The 18,715-nt window shown below is 40.3% G+C and overlaps 1 protein-coding gene across 4 annotated transcripts; it reads left to right on the forward strand.

The window, feature by feature from the left end:
* Window positions 1-294: 294 nt before the first annotated feature.
* Window positions 295-18,582, forward strand: ANKRD22 (ankyrin repeat domain 22). Of its 4 annotated transcripts, XR_004972193.1 has the most exons (7): window positions 295-624; window positions 10,996-11,187; window positions 14,564-14,671; window positions 14,996-15,073; window positions 15,205-15,657; window positions 17,506-17,604; window positions 17,849-17,888. XR_004972193.1 is itself a non-coding variant. In XM_036336704.1 (6 exons), the coding sequence occupies exons 1-6, from the start codon at window positions 604-606 to the stop codon at window positions 17,924-17,926; spliced, it is 576 nt and encodes a 191-aa protein (XP_036192597.1). In that variant the 5' UTR covers window positions 301-603; the 3' UTR covers window positions 17,927-18,582. The 4 variants fall into 4 exon arrangements, 3 of the variants coding, with proteins under 3 accessions (XP_036192598.1, XP_036192599.1, XP_036192597.1); XM_036336704.1 differs by lacking the exon at window positions 15,205-15,657 and having other exon boundaries at window positions 301-624; window positions 17,849-18,582; XM_036336705.1 differs by lacking the exons at window positions 15,205-15,657; window positions 17,506-17,604 and having other exon boundaries at window positions 297-624; window positions 17,849-18,582.
* Window positions 18,583-18,715: the final 133 nt, after the last annotated feature.

Genomic DNA, 18,715 nt, shown 5'->3' on the forward strand with positions numbered 1-18,715 from the left:
ATTTTAAGTAGCTTATATTAATCAACATCAAGAAAAAATAAACTTCTCTGTACTTAAAGAGAGCAAATAAACCATAGCCAGAGTTTTGAAGATGATTTTTCATGAAAGTCAAGGCCTATGGCAGACATGGTTCTAACCAGCGAGTTTGCTGGTCTCTAGCCTTTCGCAATCGCCTCTGAAAACCAGATTTCAATGAGGAAATGTCCTAAAGACAGTACCCCGTTTTGAACTCCGTGTCCTTCCTGCCAATATGAGAAGCTTCCTTTTCTCCTCAATTTTGCTTCTTTCTTCCCACTTGCTACCCCTGGCAGAGGAGATGTGACTCAGAAACCGGTTTCTCAGGCTTGTAACTTTAGATGATGCACAGCGTGGGTCATTACCGGGTAACCAATGCCTTTGTTTCATTGGGTTGGGCCCTCTAGAAGGCGGTGTTGCTGTCTGTGTCGCTGGAAATGCACTCACAGGTGTGGAAAGAAAGGGTTTGCCACTGACCTGGACTTCTGGGACCTTTCTCTCTGCCGGGAAGCATTTTGATGTTAATCAGGAATACCTACAGAAGATTCGAAAAGTTGTGGGGGTGAAGTAAGTCTGTGAGAGACCAGCATGGGGATCCTATACTCTGAGGTAATCTTTCTGAAAATAAGACTCCATAAGACTGCTCGTTTTCGAATGTAACTTCCTGTCCCTGTTAATCTGTCTCCTTTTCTTCTGTTGAACTTTCTGTGAGCGCATCAAGTCAAAACAAAGTCCTGTGTGTTCATCTTTCTGATATTTTTAATATTTTAAGGCAAATCGTTCTTGCCATTCTAAAATGTTAGCTACATGTAAGTAAAGAGGAATACAACACACATTTCGTGAATCCACATGTCTGCAGGGGTAATTTGGACCTTGCAGAGTGGAGTTTGAGTTGTCCTATTGTGACGTCAAACATCCCGAGGAAAACTGAAAATTGTACCTAACTGGATTTTCTAAACATACAAAAGATAGACTGGTTCTCTTATGGAAATGCATATACAGAGTACCGCCTTTCAGCTTGGTATTTGAAAGGAACTTCACCTCTAGTAATTGTTAATGAAGACTCTCTGTATAGAAGAGAAATAAAAAACAATAAATTTTCAAATATACGTTTTTAGTTTTTTTCACATCTGATGGATACAAAAAGTGCTTTTTCCTGTATTGAAAGTAGCCTATTAGAATCAAATTAATTTTTAAGTACGTTTCAAAGGAGTGCAAGTGAGTAATGCTTCAACAAGTACAAGAGATGCGACGGCATTATTATTCACTATTTGCTCCCTAACACATCAACCGGTTAGTCTGCATTTCATTACGGATGCTCAGCAGAACCTCATTGGGTGGTTCTTCTAGCACTAAAGGCAGTTTCTCCCCATTTGCAGTTACTTCTAATGCCAGGTGTGTGTGTGTGTGTGTGTGTGTGTGTGTGTGTGTGTGTGTGTGTGTGTGTGTTTACTTTTTTATAATCAAGGTGTTCTTTGATTAGTTTGTAATTCTAGGTAATGTCTTGCCCAGTGACTTTGGTCTGGTGAAAATGACAACACTTGTAAAGCAACCTCATGCTTTAGATTGTCTAAATGTCAGCGAGAGAAAATTGTTTAAAATGTAGATTCAAGTGCCTCCTCCCCACAGAGTGTGTCTCCCTATCTGTGGTAGTGTCAGAAACCTACTTTTAGAAGAGCATCCAGGTAGTATTGATGCAGGTGATCAGTTTACTACCACAGTGATCTAGGCTAGTGCTTTTCAAATTTTAATGTGCACCGATCACCTCAAGATTTTGTTTTAAATGCACATTCTTATTCTGCAGGTCTGGGTGAGGCCCGTGGCACCTAAGATTATACGTATCAGCTCACTGATGCTTTTGTTGGTCCACATACCACACTGTGCGTAGCCAGTGGATAGTTAACTGTAGCCTAGGCCTCGGAAATAATTACATTTAAAAAAAGAACTCTGCTTGAGCAGTGCAGTTGTTTGTTGACTGTGTGTTGATTTGGCAAGTGGTTGAGTCAAGGCAAGGCAAGGCAGGGCAAGACATGTTGAATCACTTGTAAATATCAATGAGAATATGCCCAGAAGTGGAATATATGCTTCACTTTTCACATCTATTGAGGACAAAGCAACTTGGAATTTACTATGATATTTTAAAACAAATACAACAACCACACACACACACACACACACACACACACACACACACAGAGTGTGAGAGAGAAAACCCTAATTTGCCTAGATGATCATAGGTAACTAATCAAAGCTCATAATTAATATTGAACCAAAAACAGTCTAAGGTAGTACTAAAATAAATGTTGCCGTGCATCTCAGTTTGACAAGTGGAAGTGGATTTTAGGCTCTCCCATTTAATGCTGTACACTGTCTACTTTAAAAACACAAAACACCTGCCAACTCAGTCATTTCCAGGAAAAAATTATTTACCTTTTTGGAAAATAATTTTTCAATTTTCAGGATTCCCCTTAATATCAACAACTCTTCCTCCTCCTCCTCCTCCTCCTCCTCCTCCTCCTCCTCCTCCTCCTCCTCCTCTTCCTCCTCCTCCTCCTCCTCCTCCTCCTCCTTCTCCTCCTTCCTGTTTTTAGGTAAAAGTAGCTATAAATGAGGGTGGGTAAAGGCACTTGCAAAACTACTTAGAGTAGCAGGTTTCAGAGTAAATGTCTAATCTCCCAGCATGACAGCTATGGCGGGATGCTGTTCAGGGAATGGCTATGTTTGGATGTGTTTGCTCTGCTGTCTTGTTACTTTCCAACAGCCCTGAACCCAGGAGATATTCCACTAGTGTGAGAGGTGCTCTCACTGAATTCCCACAGAGATTTTTCATTTTGGCTGATGGGTTTAGACATTCCTCATTTTCAGTTGACAGATTTCATGGTATCCCAGAGCAATGGATTTGAGAGCTCCACTGATTCTGCCAAAGATTCAGAAAATCCTCAGTATCCCAAGATATCAACTTCTCGATATCTGGATTAACATCATGCTGTTAAATGTCCAGAATTAGAATCTGACTTCAGTGATGGATGGAAAATGCTGAAGGGAAATGGGTTCTTTTAGAATGGAAGAAAACATAGGTTGCTTGTTCCAGTTACATTTGGGAGTTACATGTGAATGGAAAAAGGAAAACGAACAAGCTTAGCCTCTCCTTCTGGTATTCTGATCCAGAAGGTCTGGGGTGAATCCTCTGTGACACTCTCCCCATCTATAATTTTAAGAAGGTTGCAAAGCTCTGGAGTAATCTCTCAAATATTTAAACATTACCTACTCATGTGCATGTGCCAGTCTCTCATTCACCCTGTACCAGTCACCCTGCATTTCCTATAAAGAATGTGAGCCATTAAATAGGAAGAAGGCAAGAAACGTCCAATCCTGCCCCATTCCCTGGTTCTGTCCTGTCCTGACACATCTACTTTTATTTAAATTTTTTGTAAAGTTCAACTTTCCACTTGGAGTGAGAAGCTCTTTGAGATTGGACACACAGGCTTATCATTGTTATTTTTTAAAGCTGTAGGGGAGGAAAAATGCTTTTTTGCTTTACTCATCTTAGGTGCACTGGCTGGGGCCCTGTAAAATAGACTGACAGCAGAAAACAAACAGGAGTTTATGAACACCTGCATCATGCATTCATACGAGATGAGTAACTCAACATGTGGTTAGAACTTGGGCTCATAGCATCTTAACAAAATAATAAATTTTTAGTGGCAAGACAAAGGAAACAGGCTGAGTTTCTGGGAGTGGTGAATTATGGGAAGGCAAATATTTAGGGAAGCTAATGGATGATAAGGGCTACTTGGTAAATTTTATTATGTAGATGGTGCCTTCTCTGGGCTAACGAGAGTTACTTTTGTCTTCTTAAAGAGGGAAGGGGAAACACCTTCAAAAATTTATGTCCTGCTTTTAGCTAAATGGGGGTAGAGTGGAGAGCTTTCCTTGTACCACCTTCTTCTTAATTGCCTTTAGTTAAAAATAGTCTTTATGCTGAGAGTTGTATTTTGAATTAAATATTCTGCTACCCTTCAGAATCTTGAATTGCTAATAGTGATGATCTATATATATGTATATCATATATATGTTATATATTGATATCTACACTAATAAAAGAGAAAAATGGTAATTGGCGTACGGCGCTACCGTTTTCATTGGCTAATCAGGGCTATATGCAAATTAACTGCCAACTAAGATTGGCAGTTAACTGCCAACAAGATGGCGGCTAATTTGCATATGTAGGCACAACGCAGGGAGGCGAAAGGGAAAGCAGGAAGAAGCCCCCTGCCACTGACAGTGATCGGAAACCCAGGGGGGAGCTAAGAGCTGGGAGGTAGGGCAAAGGCGGCCCCAGTGCCGCCTTTGCCCTGCCCCCCAGCCAGGATTGGAGAATCAGGCACCTTTGCCGCCCTGGCCAGTGATAGCAGGAAGTAGGGGTGGAGCCAGCGATGGGAGCTGGGCACCGTCGAAGCTGGCAGTCCCGGGAGCTAGGGGTCCCTTGCCTGGGCCTAAAGCGGAGCCCACCATCGCGGGGCGCTGCAGCTGCGGGTCCCCGCTGCCCAGGCTGGACGCCCAGGCCAGAGGCGTTAGGCCTGGGCAGGGGCGGAGCCTGCAACCGCCGGGGAGCTGGGGGGGGGGAGGGCGGAGCCGGGGATTGGGGGGATATGATGGTCCCCTTGCCCAGGCCTGAAGCCTGGGTCAGAGGCGTCAGGCTTGGGCGGGGGGTGGAGCAAGCGATCAGAGGGAGATGGGGGTCCCCTGCCCAGGCCTGACGCCTCCGCCAGAGGCCTCAGGCCTGGGCGGGGGTCAGAGCCAGTGATCGAGGAGAGATGGGGGTCCCCTTTCCAAGCCTGACACCTCTGGCGGAGGCGTCAGGCCTGGGCAAGGGGCCAATCAGGCGATCAGAGGGTGATGGGGGTCTATGCCTCTGGCCGAGGCATCAGGCCTGGGCAAGGGGCAGAGCCAGCAATCGGAGGGGTCTGGGGGTTCCCTGCCGAGGCCTGACGCCTGGGCCAGAGGCATCAGGCCTGGGCTGGGGGCAGAACCAGTGATGGGGGGAAATGAGGGTCCCCTGCCCAGGCCTGACGCCTCTGTCAGAGGTGTCAGGCCTGGGCAAGGGGCCGATCCTGCTATTGGAGGGTGATGGGGGTCAATGCCTGAGGGCTCCCAGTATGTGAGAGGGGGCAGGCTGGGCTGAGGGACACTCCCCCCCCCCCACCCAGTGCACGAATTTCGTGCACCGGGCCCCTAATATATATATATATATATAATAATATTTTTTAAATTGAGGTATAATTGACTTAGATTAATTTAAGGAATACAGTGTAATGATTCAATATTTGTATATGTTGCAAAATCATCCCCACAATAAGTCCAGTTAACATCCATCACCATACATAGTTACAATTTTTTTCTTATGACAAGAACTTTCAAGATCCATCCTCCTATCAGCTTTCAAATATACAATTCAGTGTTTTTAACTATAGGCACCATGCTGTACATTACATACCAAGGACTTATGCATTTTATAACTAGAAACTTATACCTTCGACCTCAGATAACCACCAGTCTGTTCTCCATATTAATGTGCTCTAGTTCTTTGTTTTGTTTTCATATTCCATATATAGGTGAGATCACATAGGATTTATCTTTTCCTGTCTGACTTATTGCACTTAGCATAATGCCCTCAATGTCCAGCCATGTTGTCATAAATGACAAGATTCCCTTCTTATTATGGTTGACTATTATTCCAGTGTCTGTGTGTGTGTGTGTGTGTACCACATTTTTTTAATCCATTCATCCACCAGTTGGCATTTATACTGTTTCCAATGTTTTTTAAGAAAGAAGGAGAGCTAGGCATGCCTGGCTCAGTGGTTTAGCATCAACCTATGAACCTGGAGGTCACGGTTCGATTCCCTGACAGGAAACATGCCTGGGTTGTGGGCTTGATCCCCAGTGTGGGGCATGCAGGAAGCAGCCGATCAGTAATTCTCTCTCATCATTGATATTTCTGTCTCTCTCTCTCCCTCTCCCTTCCTCTTTGAAATAAAAAAAATATATTTAAAAAAAGACAGAGAGAATGAGGGAGCATCCCAGAGTTGGGCCTAACATCTGCAATACAGGATATGCTTGGAGCTCAGTGAGAGAACGTGGCTTGGAATAACCAACCCCAGCTGTGTAAGCTGGACTTTTAAACAGGGTTGATTCACTTAAACCCTTATCACACATATTTATATTCATATTATTTACAATATGTTGGTAAGTTTACAAACATGTAATGAGGATGTTATATACCTGGCATTTCTAAACTTTATATGTATTAACACAGTTCATACAACAACCATATAAGTTGGTCACTATTATTGTCCTTATTTTACAAATAAAAAATAATGAGGCAAAGATAGTTTAAGTAGCTTGTCCAGAGTTATGCAGCTAAAAGGAGATCAGGGGCTGGGGTATGAGAACTATGTTTGTATATTCAGGAGAATTCTGCTTACATCACTGATGAGCACACTAAGTTCTTTTTCTACTTGCTATCTCAACAGGGGTGTCATACTCCCAAAAGGAGTTGGTCTTAACCACTCTGCCATTCTTCTGGTATTCCTCTCTACGAGGATATATTACTGTTCTTTTCCCTTAGTGAAAAGAATGGGGTACTCTAAATCCAGGTTCCAATGAAGTATATTCTACTCTTACTCTGCATATGTGCTGCTAAGTGTTGAAAATCATATCATAATAATGTATCCTTTTAAACTTTGAGTTCTAATGATATGGTTATTATGATCAGAGGGATATACAACACCCAACATGCATATGAATACATGAAACACACATAACATACATGTATGTGCTCATGCACACATACACCCTTAATATCAATCTTTAGGAATGGGTCTATTTTTCAGATGCTACTATAAGAAAAAGAAACATAGTTCAAAGAAGAGAGGTATTGTTTTGAAATATACAGTGTCCAGAGAGTGCAATTTAGGTTGAGCAGGGCTTATTGGGGGAGCTGGTAGAGTTGAGGAGAACTCAGGGAAGACAGAATATGGATATGACTAATGGGAGGGCTATTGAATTGGAAATCAAGAAAAACTAGAATTTAGTTATAACTGTGCCAGGAAGTCTGTGGGACTTTAGGAAAATCATTTAACCTCTCTAAGTTATAGTTCCAGTAGTTCTAATAAGAGAGCTGGGTGAGATCCTGTTCTAATAGTTCTAACACAAGAGAGCTGAGTGAGATAATGTTCAACATGATGTTCATTCTATGTTTTAGGAAAAGGGAATGCAAGCTAATTGGAAAAAGGATTGCCTCCCTTCACAGCCTCACCAGCTCTTTCTCTATCTACATCTAGCAAATTTTTGTCATTCTATAGTCAAAAAGAGCACTCAGAGACTTCCACCCAATTGGTGTTTTAAGTCTTCCCTTATATATTATAAGTGATTTTACAAATTATAATGTGGTACTAAGTCACATTTCAAAAAGGAAATAGCTTTAATGTATAAAAGACCTATACCGCAAGCTCAGCCCACTGTAGCTTTTTAATGTTTCTACAACCTGATGCTTCAAACAATTTTTTATTTTTATGCATCTCATGAAAACACATTCATTATGATTATCCTAAATATCCCTCATCATGCTAAAGAGCCTTTTCCACCTTTGTCACAATTTTCTCTCCTAAATTACTAACCCATTCATCTATGTAAACATAATTGCTACTTACAGAGTTGTCTTTGTTTGTTTATCTACTAGTAGCTCTGAGCACGAATTCGTGCACCGTGCATGAGTAGCTCACTGCTGCTTGCCTCAGCTGGCCACCCGCCCACTGCTGCTACTAGCTTTTCGCTGCTCCTAGCTCACTGCCCCGCCCTCTTATAGCTCTCCGCCGCTTGTAGATCGGTCGTGATGTTACAGCATCCTGGCTAATTTGCATATTCCTCTATTATTATATTAGATGATAAGTACATATTAGTATAAAGAATGAAGATGAAACCTCAGCCTTTCTGGCAAAAATATCACCAAATGTAAAGTTCTCTATACTCCAAATCTCTGTTCTTCTTCCCTGGCTTTGGCCTTAGATCCACAGTTGTCATTCTGTTTAGTAAGGCACATGCATCCATGTTCGTTCTCTAGACCATCACCTCTTCACTCTCTTCCAGCAATTATCTACTCTTTCATAACCACCCCTGCCCATCATCACTGGGTCCTTGTGTTTTAATAATTATTAGTGTAGCTAACATTAATTGAGGGTTTATTGTGAGTCAGATCTGAGTGCAGTACTTCATCTACACAATCACCTTTAAAACTTTCTGTAACCTGATAAAGAAGATGTAACTCTTAAATGCAGAAGGGAATTGAACATAGGAAGTTTAAGTAAGTTGTCCAAATACCTGTTACATGGTCAAATTGAGATTGGAACTCAAAAATTTGCTTCTAGAGCCTGTACTTATAACCAGTAGACAACACCATTTTGTCTACAGATGTGCAGAATGATGGCCATATTCTGCTACTCCTGTCCACTTGCAAGTTCCCTCTTAGCTTTCACTGCTAAATTTACCACAAATTCCTCTCCAATCACCTCCTCTAATTCTTCATAGACCATGTATGCAGGCCTTTGTATTCTGTTTTCTGCCTTCTCACTCTATAAAAATTGATCTCTGAATGGTCATTAATGGACAAATCCAGCAATCTTTTCTTATACTTCATTCTCTTGACTCTGTCTTCCTTCTTGAAACATTTTCATCTGGGCAATATATTTTTCTGCTTTCTTCAGCAACCTCTCTAACCACTTCTTTACCTCTTGGCAAATATTGATAATTCTAGGCCAGTTTGGAGAAAGAATCTGGATCTATAACCAAGAAGTCTTGGACACCAGCAGGCCAGGGCAGAAGAAGACTGATAAGTCTTCTGGGACTGTAGGCTGTAGCTTAATTTTGGGTGCAAATGCAACCAAAAAAGTCTCAAAACACAAAGTCTTGTAGCCAGATGACATTCTAAAGGCTATTTTTAAATTGCCTGAAGTAATTAGAACCAGAATGCATGAATTTGCTTCCTGTCATTGTCAACTATGGGCTGTGTGACTGCAGCAGGAAAGACAAACTACCTCAGTTTCGCCTGTACAATATGGGTATAATAATAATACTTAGCTTATAGAATTGTTGTGAGGGTTAAATGAAATAAATGAAGTGCTCAATAAAAACTCATTATAATTTAAAAAAATATTTTTATTTATTTCAGAGAGGAAGGGAGAAGGGGAGAGAGATAGAAACATCAATGATGAGAGAATCATTGATCAGGTGCCTCCTGCACGCCCCCTACTGGGGATTGAGTCCACAACCCAGGCATGTGTTCTTGACCAGAAATGAACCCGGGCTGGCACTCTAACCACTGAACAAAACCAGCTAAGGCAAAAGCTCATTATAATTTATTCATTTACTTATTTACTCATCAAATATATATATATTGAATGCCCACTTTTTGTTAGGCATATGCTGGGTGCTGAGGATACAAAGTTGTACAAATACAGACACAATACCTCTCTTGTGGAGTTTACAGTCTTGGAGGGATAGCTATTAATAACACACGTCTTTATTTACTTGGGTCAAGGATATGGATAGAGCGTGATGGGAGATGGAGTTGGAAAGACAGGACTTGTGAGATTTGAAGAGTTGAGTCTGCCAGCTTGGGGTCAGCATCCTACTCTGGTTGGTTACCACTGAAGGCTCCCTCCCAGCAGGGACGTGAAAAGAAACTGCTGTTTTTGGAGGATGGGTTGGAGCTGAATGTGTGAGGCTAAGAAGTAAGGCCAATTAATGACCATGTTTGCAATAGACCTGGTGAGAATTATGATCTGAACCAGTGCTTGGGCAGTGAGGATGGGAGGGAGGGTTCCGATTGTGTTTAGAGATAGAATTATCATGGCAAGTTTCCAAATTCTCACTGGTTTCCTCTACAGCCCGAGTTCCTCCAGGTTTTAAGAACTTTAGAGGCCAACAGAATTCATACTATTCCTTCAACCCAAAGGGACAGCCTCCCTTCTCTTTCCCATTCCTAGCTTGCCAACCAGCACTTTTTTATTTTTTTAAATTTTTTTATTGATTAAGTTATTACATATGTGTCCTTATCCCCACATTACCCCCTATCCCCCCACCCATGCCCTCACCCCCCTGTTGTCTGTGTCCATTGTTTAGGCCTATATGCTTGCATATTAGTCCTTTGGTTTATTTCTCCTCCTTACCCCCATCTTCCTTCCCTCTGAGGTTTTACAGTATGACAGATGCTTCTCTGTCTCTTTATCAACCAGCACTTTTCCGCTGGGTTTTCTGTCTTCTTTTGTCAGTGCTTTTATGACACTGAACTGCCCCCTAGCGGAGACTGAGAATTTATAACAGCATAGAATCTTTTCGGCGGTTTTACAATCCATGCAACAAATCACTTGTACGTCTAACTAAGCCAGGCATATACTTTACTTTTCAAAAACAGAAACTCCGTGTCTAGGATACAAGGAGCCTAGGAAATATTGAAAGATAAGAATAGGTTAATATTTTAAGTAATATCGCTCACGTGGGATTGAGAAAGCACTCAGAGACATCCAGCGACTGAGGAAAACCATCCGCCTTTTCTTTTTCTTGCTTTAGTTAAGACTCAGTAGGGATTTTGAGAAGCCCAAGTAGAGGAGGCTTTACTTGATGTCCCGTGGGAATGTGTACGCAGTATTGTCAAGTCTTCCCATTTTGGGGGGGTTTACAGAAGTTTGTACATTTCTGTGTGCCATGCAATTTAGGAAATCTTATGAGGTTCTTTAAGGGACTCAACGTTTGTTCTAGACTTAACACTGGGCACAACTGAGACCAAAAATCTCATCGACAAAGCAATATATTATGATTTGGAAACACTTGAATTTTAAGTTACCGGGTAGTGATTTTTTTTCTTATTTTTGTGGTTTAATTATACTGACATTTCAAAATCTGCTTTTGTTTACCTCCCCTCAGCCTATCTGCCAGGCAGCCTATCAGAACGACTTCGGTCAAGTGTGGCGGTGGGTGAGGGAGGACAGCAAGTACATCAATGTTCAAGATGGCTTCAATGGAGACACTCCCCTGATCTGCGCCTGCAGGCGAGGGCACCTGAGAATCGTTTCCTTCCTTTTAAGGAGAAATGCTGATGTGAACCTCACAAACCAGGTGAGGCCATGACACAGCAGTGGAAAGGAGTTGACCATGGTACTTACTCTTAGCATGGATGGGAGCAGCGAATGCCATTTTCTGATGCTTATAGCTTCTGACACCAACAATTTCTTTGTTACCTTACTTTAGAGCAGTGGCTCCCAATGAGGGGCACACGCCCCACAGGAGGGCAACTTGATTTTTAAGGGGGGGCAGTTCGAGAATGAGTTATTAACAGTGATTTTTTTGCATTTCTTATGATTCGAGGGGCCTCATGTGCAGTATATAAATATATGTTGTGATGTATTTATGCATTTTAGTTCTCTATTATGTTTTGAAACTTTATTTGCTATTTTTTCATATCACTTCATATTATTATTATTATTTTAACAATTTCTTAGTGATTTCTTCCTCAGTACTTCAACTGTCGTCTTGTTCTTTAATTTTTCTCTTTCATGGATGCCATATTCTTTGGAAGCTTGTTTAAACCAAGTTAATGGCCTTTTAGGCTTCCTCCATGGGAATAGGAGTTCACTTTTTGAATAATAAGAATTATATGTCACAGAGAGGACATCAGGATTTCAGAGATGTTTAGGTGGGGCATGGCCAAAGAAAGGTTGGGAACCACTGCTTTAGAGAGACTGACACATGCTGAGGATATTTTATAAGGCTAGAAAGCGAAATAAAATTCAATCATCAGGCATATTTTGTGGTTAATTATGTCCTTAGAACTTCTGAAAAGGAAGAGAATCGCTCACTCACATGTCTGGCTAGAGCTTCCTTTCTTTTCTTTCTCCTCCCCATGTTTTTCCTTGTCCCTCCTTCTATCCCAGCTCCACCTCCTCACTATTACAGGGGTAATGGGAAAAATTTCCCTGGGGGGATGGGGGGATGGGGGGATGGGGGAGATATTGACCTGCTGGTCAATATTTCATTAGTTTCTTTGGGTTTTTACCTTCTATGTCAATGTACTGATCTCCAGAAGATCCTATAGTTTGCATATAGAATAGAAGAATGCTAGTGAACAATTTGCCAAAGACAAATAAGTCCATGAGCCAGAGGTTACTGGGAGCCACACAGAAAGGCATGGAAGATGCAATATTAGCTGATGTGGAGTCTTCAGTGAAGGAAGAGCAGAATGTGTGTCTATAGCTGTGAGTATCCTTTGAGAGCCTCTTTGGAGTTTTCAGTGTCTGCATTATAGTAAAGGCAGCCTTTAACGTCCACTGAGTAAACATAAAAAGTCATTGTTTGTAGAAATTATGAATGCCCTATATCCACTCATGTATATTCAATGAGGGAAAACAGCCTGTAGGACCCCACTTGCCCCTTCTAAGTCACTTTAAAGATCAGCCATTTGGAGTAATAATGCATTATCAGAAAAAGAAATCATTACTGGACTTGCTTGTTTGTGCTTACTATTTTTTTTTTGTTTGGTTTGGTTTGGCTTCAAAGTCATGCCTGTGCTAAATCTAACCGATCTGCAGCTTAGTACAGTATGACATGATCTCCCAGCTGAAGAACCAGGTGTGTGGAGTGGTGAGAGGGGGTGGTGAAGACAGATGTCAATGAGTCACATCCTCTTTCAGGAGATTTACTATTAGGGAGCTGAGGGAGGGAGAGGTTTGCCAACTCAGGGATAGGGCTGAGGAGGCACCTTTATTTCCATTTCACACAGAACTTGAGCCAGCCTCCTGGGATCCTCTTGTTTATAAATATTGTGGAAAGGACTTTAGTGGATACCTTCAATTAGTAGAGATTTTATCAGAGTAAGTGTTTGGTTTGCATTTTCTATTTTTAAAATACTCTCATGAGTTTTAAGTGTTTAATCTTTTTCATTTTTCCCAAATGCTAATTTTTGTACATTAACATTTTGAACCAGTGCTTTCTCGTTTCTTGATCTATATGAGTTATTTTCAAAAGTACCAAATAAAAGCCTTAAAAAATTACAAAAAGCTCGGCTGGTGATTTAGATTCATATGCTTAATAGAGAACATCGATTCTATGGAAAGCAAATTAAAGCATAAAGATAGATACAGATACAGATACAGACATAGATACAGATATAGATGTATTTTGGCCTGTGAAATTGACCCAGATTAGAAATGAAAATCAGGTGTTGATCAGGAAGAAAGTTTAAATCATTATCATTTTACTGGAGCACAATGTAGTAGCACAATATGAAAAGCACTAATACCTTTTATGCCAGGAATCACATTTTTAGAAATTTATACTAAAGATAAATTTAGAAATGTTGACAAATCTTTGTGAATGAGGATGTTCAAGTAGTCTTATTTTTATAAAAATCAAAAGTTAAAGACTCAAATGCCCAATAGGTAGGGTTTAGCTAAATAAATTAGAGTAGTTCTATTCAATTAAAAGCCAAAGAGCCTTTACAGTCATATGTTTGAAAACATTAAATGGCATGGGAAGATGCACATATTCTAAATGTTAATTGAAAAAAAAAGCATATAAAATGCTGCAGATGCTGTATGAACCTACATTTAAAAAAATCCACCTGTATGCATTTGAAAAGATGGGAAGGAAATATAGCAGACTGTCAATAATGAACTCTGGGCTGTTTGGTAATGGGTGATTTTAACTCATTCTATTATTATCTTATTGCCTCGTTTACAAAACTTTTATAGAGAACATACATACTTTTATATTAGGAAAACAAAAAGTCTTATTTAAGAACAGTGCCTCCCCCAAGTGGAAGTTAACCTCTCTTTTTCGCTCTGGCTTTCCCTCTCTTCTCATCGATTTGGTTGATTTTCCCATCACAACCGCCTGTTCTGCATTGTACTGATGTGGCCATGTTTCTGTCTCCCTTGGTTGATTATGAGGCCCGAGGCTTTACATTCCTCACAATCCCTAGAAACTTAGGTTTATCACCTGATAAATATTTATGTACTTGAAGAATTAAATCGAGTTATTTCCTTTCTTCTAGCACTGCCTGTATGCATGTAGAAACAGAAACATTGCCATGTGGTTAAGATTTGTTCATTAACAAACCACAAAATGAATCACTGTATGTATACTATTGGTGATTAGGATTTCCATATTGAATTTAGTCTTATGTTTATATCTGAATGCATTTTCTCCAAAAAACTAAAATGAGTATGAAAATCCATATTTTGATGATTTATAAAATGTACATTTCACCTGTGCTCTTTCTATAGCCCCCCCCCAGCTTCATCTTTAGACTGTACTCTGGCCAATGTTTTAGTCAATGGAAACCTCGGTTTATTCATCAGATATACTCAACAGAAAGAAGGTGGCCTAGATACCATAAGAATGAAAAGCACAAACTAATTTTTGATAGGGTAATCTGAAAACAGGAAACTTGAAGTGAAATATTTATTCATGAAGAGGTTTTTTTCTTAATTTTTAGAAAGAGAGAACCTGCTTGCATTATGCTGTGAAGAAAAAATTTACCTTCTTTGATTATCTACTCATTATCCTCCTAATGCCTGTCCTGCTCATTGGATATTTCCTCATGGTGAGTATACTTGTGAGAGCAAAGGGTCAATGAATAGGAGATCAGTAGCATGATCCATCAAGGTTTGCTGGGCCAGTGAGAGATAAAGGAATAGTAACAGAATAAGCTCTTGGCTTGTATTCTGTAAGTGACATTTCCGACATACATACAATGCTGTGATTAAAGAATAAAGCAAGACGGAAGGTAGCCAAATCAATCAATCAATAGTACATGGGCACATAGTGGGTATTGGGATTAAAATGAAGCCTATTAATTGAAATAATCCAGACATAAGACAAAGAAAAGGTTTGTAAACAAACTTCTTGTACTTGCCATTTGTCGTAGGTCTCCAAGACAAAGCAGAATGAGACTCTTGTCCGAATGCTCCTTGATGCTGGCGTGGACATTAATGCTGCAGACTGTGTAAGTTTGTACTTTTAGTCCCTGTGAAATAATATCCAAAGTGGTATTTGTAGGTATGTACTTGTCATATATGAAGTTGCTCGCTTTATTTTCCTTGACACTTTTGCATCTCTTTTTTCACTGCCAATTAGGTGATCTTGAGGTTGTTTATATACCGCCACTCAACTCGTGGGAATAACATCTTTATTGAATACAGAACTATTGAATTAAAAAAAAACCCTGCTCCACCATTTGTGAGAAGTTAAGGCAGATGAAGGCTCTGATAACAAAATTCCTCCTTGGTAGTTAAGGGGCTGGAGTCAGAATGCCTTTGGGTAAACCCAGGCTTGCCACTTTTTACCTGTGTGCATTTTGGCAAGTTATAAACTTCCTCGACTTTCTGTTTCCTACTCTGTAACATGAGCACACTGATAAGTTACAGGGCTGATTCATGTAAAGCATTTAGCAGTGTGCCTGACACATGGTACGTGCTCAATGAACGTTAGCAGCTGCTACTGCAGCCAAGATCCCGATCAGGAAAGAGAGTCCCCACCTGTGAACTAAAGAAAACTAAGGGCAAGGGTCAAGGAAACATCCAAATGACGGTAAGAGCAGTGATAACAACAGGAGCAGCCTCAGCTAACTTCCCCCGAATATAAGGTTTTGCTTTCACCTTTTACAACTGCACCCTTGAACTCATCTTCCTCCCTTACATGGTCAGAAGTGCTTCAAAAATTTATTTGTAAGGAGTTTTATTTGCTTATATTGATTAAATGACATTTTTTATGTCTAGTTCTTTACTGAAAAAGTAGGCCAGTCAAAAGTGGATTTAAAAATAACCAATATTCTGTTTATGATCCCTAATTTCTGTTGTACACATCTGTATATACTACCATTATATGTTCTGTGATAGAGAAAATGTCCCCATCCCTGTTTCTATTAATCACTTACATAATTTTAGTTTGGGTTATATTGGTATCATGTTTAAATGGAGGTAGTTCTCATTCTCGCCCTTTCTGTTTCTCTCTTTCTCTCTCTCTCTCTCTCTCTCTCTCTCTCTCTCTCTCTCTCTGTGAGAGAGAGAGAGAGAGAGAGAGAGAGAAAGTTGATGAAATGTATGCTTTTCCTTTTATTTCAAATATAATTTTTTGATTAATTTGGATGGACCGCTACTGTGAATCATCATTTTCTTAGGTAACTTTGAAATATATTAAGATGTCATTGAAATTAAGTAAAAGGTAATTAAAAATGTTTAAAATTTTGCTCGCGAACAAAATTTCTCTAAGATATTTTTCTAGTTATCTATGCCTGTCTCTAATCTCTAGATAATTACATTCCTATGCATGCTCATACATATATGCACATACATGCACATATTTTACCACCATTTAAAAAAAAAACTACCTGTATATTAAGATCCAAGTTCCAACTCCAAGTAATGCAGTGTATGTCTTTTAGACTTTATTTCACATGGAAAAATTCAGAGCAGATCTTGCATTCTTCATGCCATTACTTAATAAAAAAATAAGATCACAGTATTATTTCCTATGATCTTAGAGGAGTTTCTAGGGAAAAAGATCCAAAGTTAATTCTGATAATCTTTATAGTCAAGGATATTATTTCTTCATTTACCAAAACCATGGTTGTTTGAATTTGAAAGGCAAAAATTTTAGCACAAATGTCCCAGCTGTACATTTCTTTTAATCTGTAGTTAGTGTTTTAAATTAGTGCCAACGAGGTAGATTCATTATTTTATAATCCTATATAATGAAAGACTAATATGCAAATTGTCCCCTCGACCAGGCATTTGACCAGGGGCAGGGCCAGCTGGCCAACCTCCCATGTCCTTCTCCACCCCGCCCCCCAACCTGGCCTGATCAGCCTGATCAGGGTGGGCCAGCCAGACCCCACCCATGCACGAATTTGTGCACTGGGCCTCTAGTACATAATATAAGCTACAACCAACCAAGTATGGGAGAGTTCTATGTCAAATTGCACTGGTCTTTCAGGTAAGCTGTAGAAATATGAGCAAGGGCCACAGACTGGGGGATTTTTTTAAATAAAAAACCATAGAGGATGATATCTGCAAAGTGGCCCATATGGAGACTCTAAGGGAAGAGATGGTCACATGATCACAATGCTGATTGGCCAGACGTACAGAAATTATCCCAAGAAATTCAGCATTAGCCTTTTATAAGTTGCATTTTTTTAGTTTGAACAGAAAATGAGAAAGGAAGGTATTGATGGCTTATAGAACATTAATAATGTACATATTGAGGCAGAAAAAAGACTTTAAGAACAAGAAATACCATTGCACATAGATGGCTGCAGACTGTTTTGCTTATTGTTTACTATGAAATGTGAAGAGCGCTTGCTAAGCTTGCTAAGAAGCCTCATGCTACGGTCTGTAGAGTCGGATGGGTGAGCTGCAGTGTTGTTCCTTTGTGTTTCAGTATGGTTGCACGGCGCTACACTATGCCTGCGAAATGAAAAACCAGACTCTTATCCCTCTGCTCCTTCAAGCCCATGCAGACCCCGCGGTAAGAAATAAGGTAAGAAACTGTGGCACCATGGCCTGAAGTCCGCCCAGCTCATGATCTTCTAACTTTGGCCTTGTGTGGAATTAAGTTAGTTGCTTCTGATGTAAACAACAAAGTTAATCATCCTATTAAAAAATTAAGTTATCCTATTACTGTTAGATCTGAATAACATTTAAAGTCTTTGCCAAGCCTGAGAGTCCATCAGTCTAAACTGTTGGCTGGACTTTTAAGAAACTATCATTTCTTTTCTCCTCAGAATGGTGAGAGCTCCCTGGATATTGCACGAAGATTAAAATTTTCCCAGATTGAATTAATGCTAAGGAAAGCATCATAACCCTTGTGGCCTCAGATGGAGAAGTAGAAACAGTTAAAGGCCTGGATCCTGTCTGCATCTTGGACTATTGGTCTGCAGGCCACTCAACTGGATGCAGCCATTTTATGGTGATGATGATGGTTGCCATGGATAACGTTTTTGAAGAGCTCTGTAGTGATGTTTTTGCTCAATGGACTTCACCATGGCCCCAATCCTTCCAGGGGAAACACTAAAGCTGTTGAATTCTCCACTTCAGACAAAATGTGATGCTTCAAAATCCGTCTCTCCTGAAGTAGAGGATCTGCATTATCTTGGACAGTGATCTCTTCTCAGCTGTGTGCTCTGATGGAGGCTGTCCTGTCCATACCATGCCCAGGAGACACTGTTCCTCTCAGGCCCCCTGAAGTAGTAAGAGGGGCGGAAGTGTGTACATTTGTATAGAATGGTGTGTGTATGTGTGTGGGTTTAGAGGTTCACATGTGGATGTTCCTTTGGCAAAACAACTTCAGCAAAAACATTTATCAGTTGTCAGTGGTGGCAGTTTTTCACCACTGAAATTGGCTAATGCTAAAATCAAGCCTTTTATTTTTTTCTTTCTCGAGAACCAGTTTACCAACACACTGCTGAACATTTTGCTATGAGTTTACAAATAAAGGCTATCTTGATTTTGACCAAGACTATGTAACTATCAAGATGTTTGTTTAGCCTGGCTGGTGTGGCTCAGTGGTTGAGCATCCACCTATGAACCAGGAGGTCACTGTTCAATTCCTGGTTAGGGCACATGCCCAGGTTACTGGTTCAGTCCCCACT

The sequence above is a fragment of the Myotis myotis genome, unplaced genomic scaffold, assembly GCF_014108235.1.
Source record: "Myotis myotis isolate mMyoMyo1 unplaced genomic scaffold, mMyoMyo1.p scaffold_m19_p_15, whole genome shotgun sequence".
NCBI classification, from domain to species: domain Eukaryota; kingdom Metazoa; phylum Chordata; class Mammalia; order Chiroptera; family Vespertilionidae; genus Myotis; species Myotis myotis.

Bases quoted from the DNA above. Each gene is read 5' to 3' on its own strand.
- ANKRD22 (XM_036336704.1), top strand. From the start codon at position 604: ATGGGGATCCTATACTCTGAG. The intron at 14,672-14,995 runs GTGAGTATACTT...CATTTGTCGTAG, and splicing joins TCATTGGATATTTCCTCATG to GTCTCCAAGACAAAGCAGAA. The intron at 15,074-17,505 runs GTAAGTTTGTAC...TTTGTGTTTCAG, and splicing joins ACATTAATGCTGCAGACTGT to TATGGTTGCACGGCGCTACA.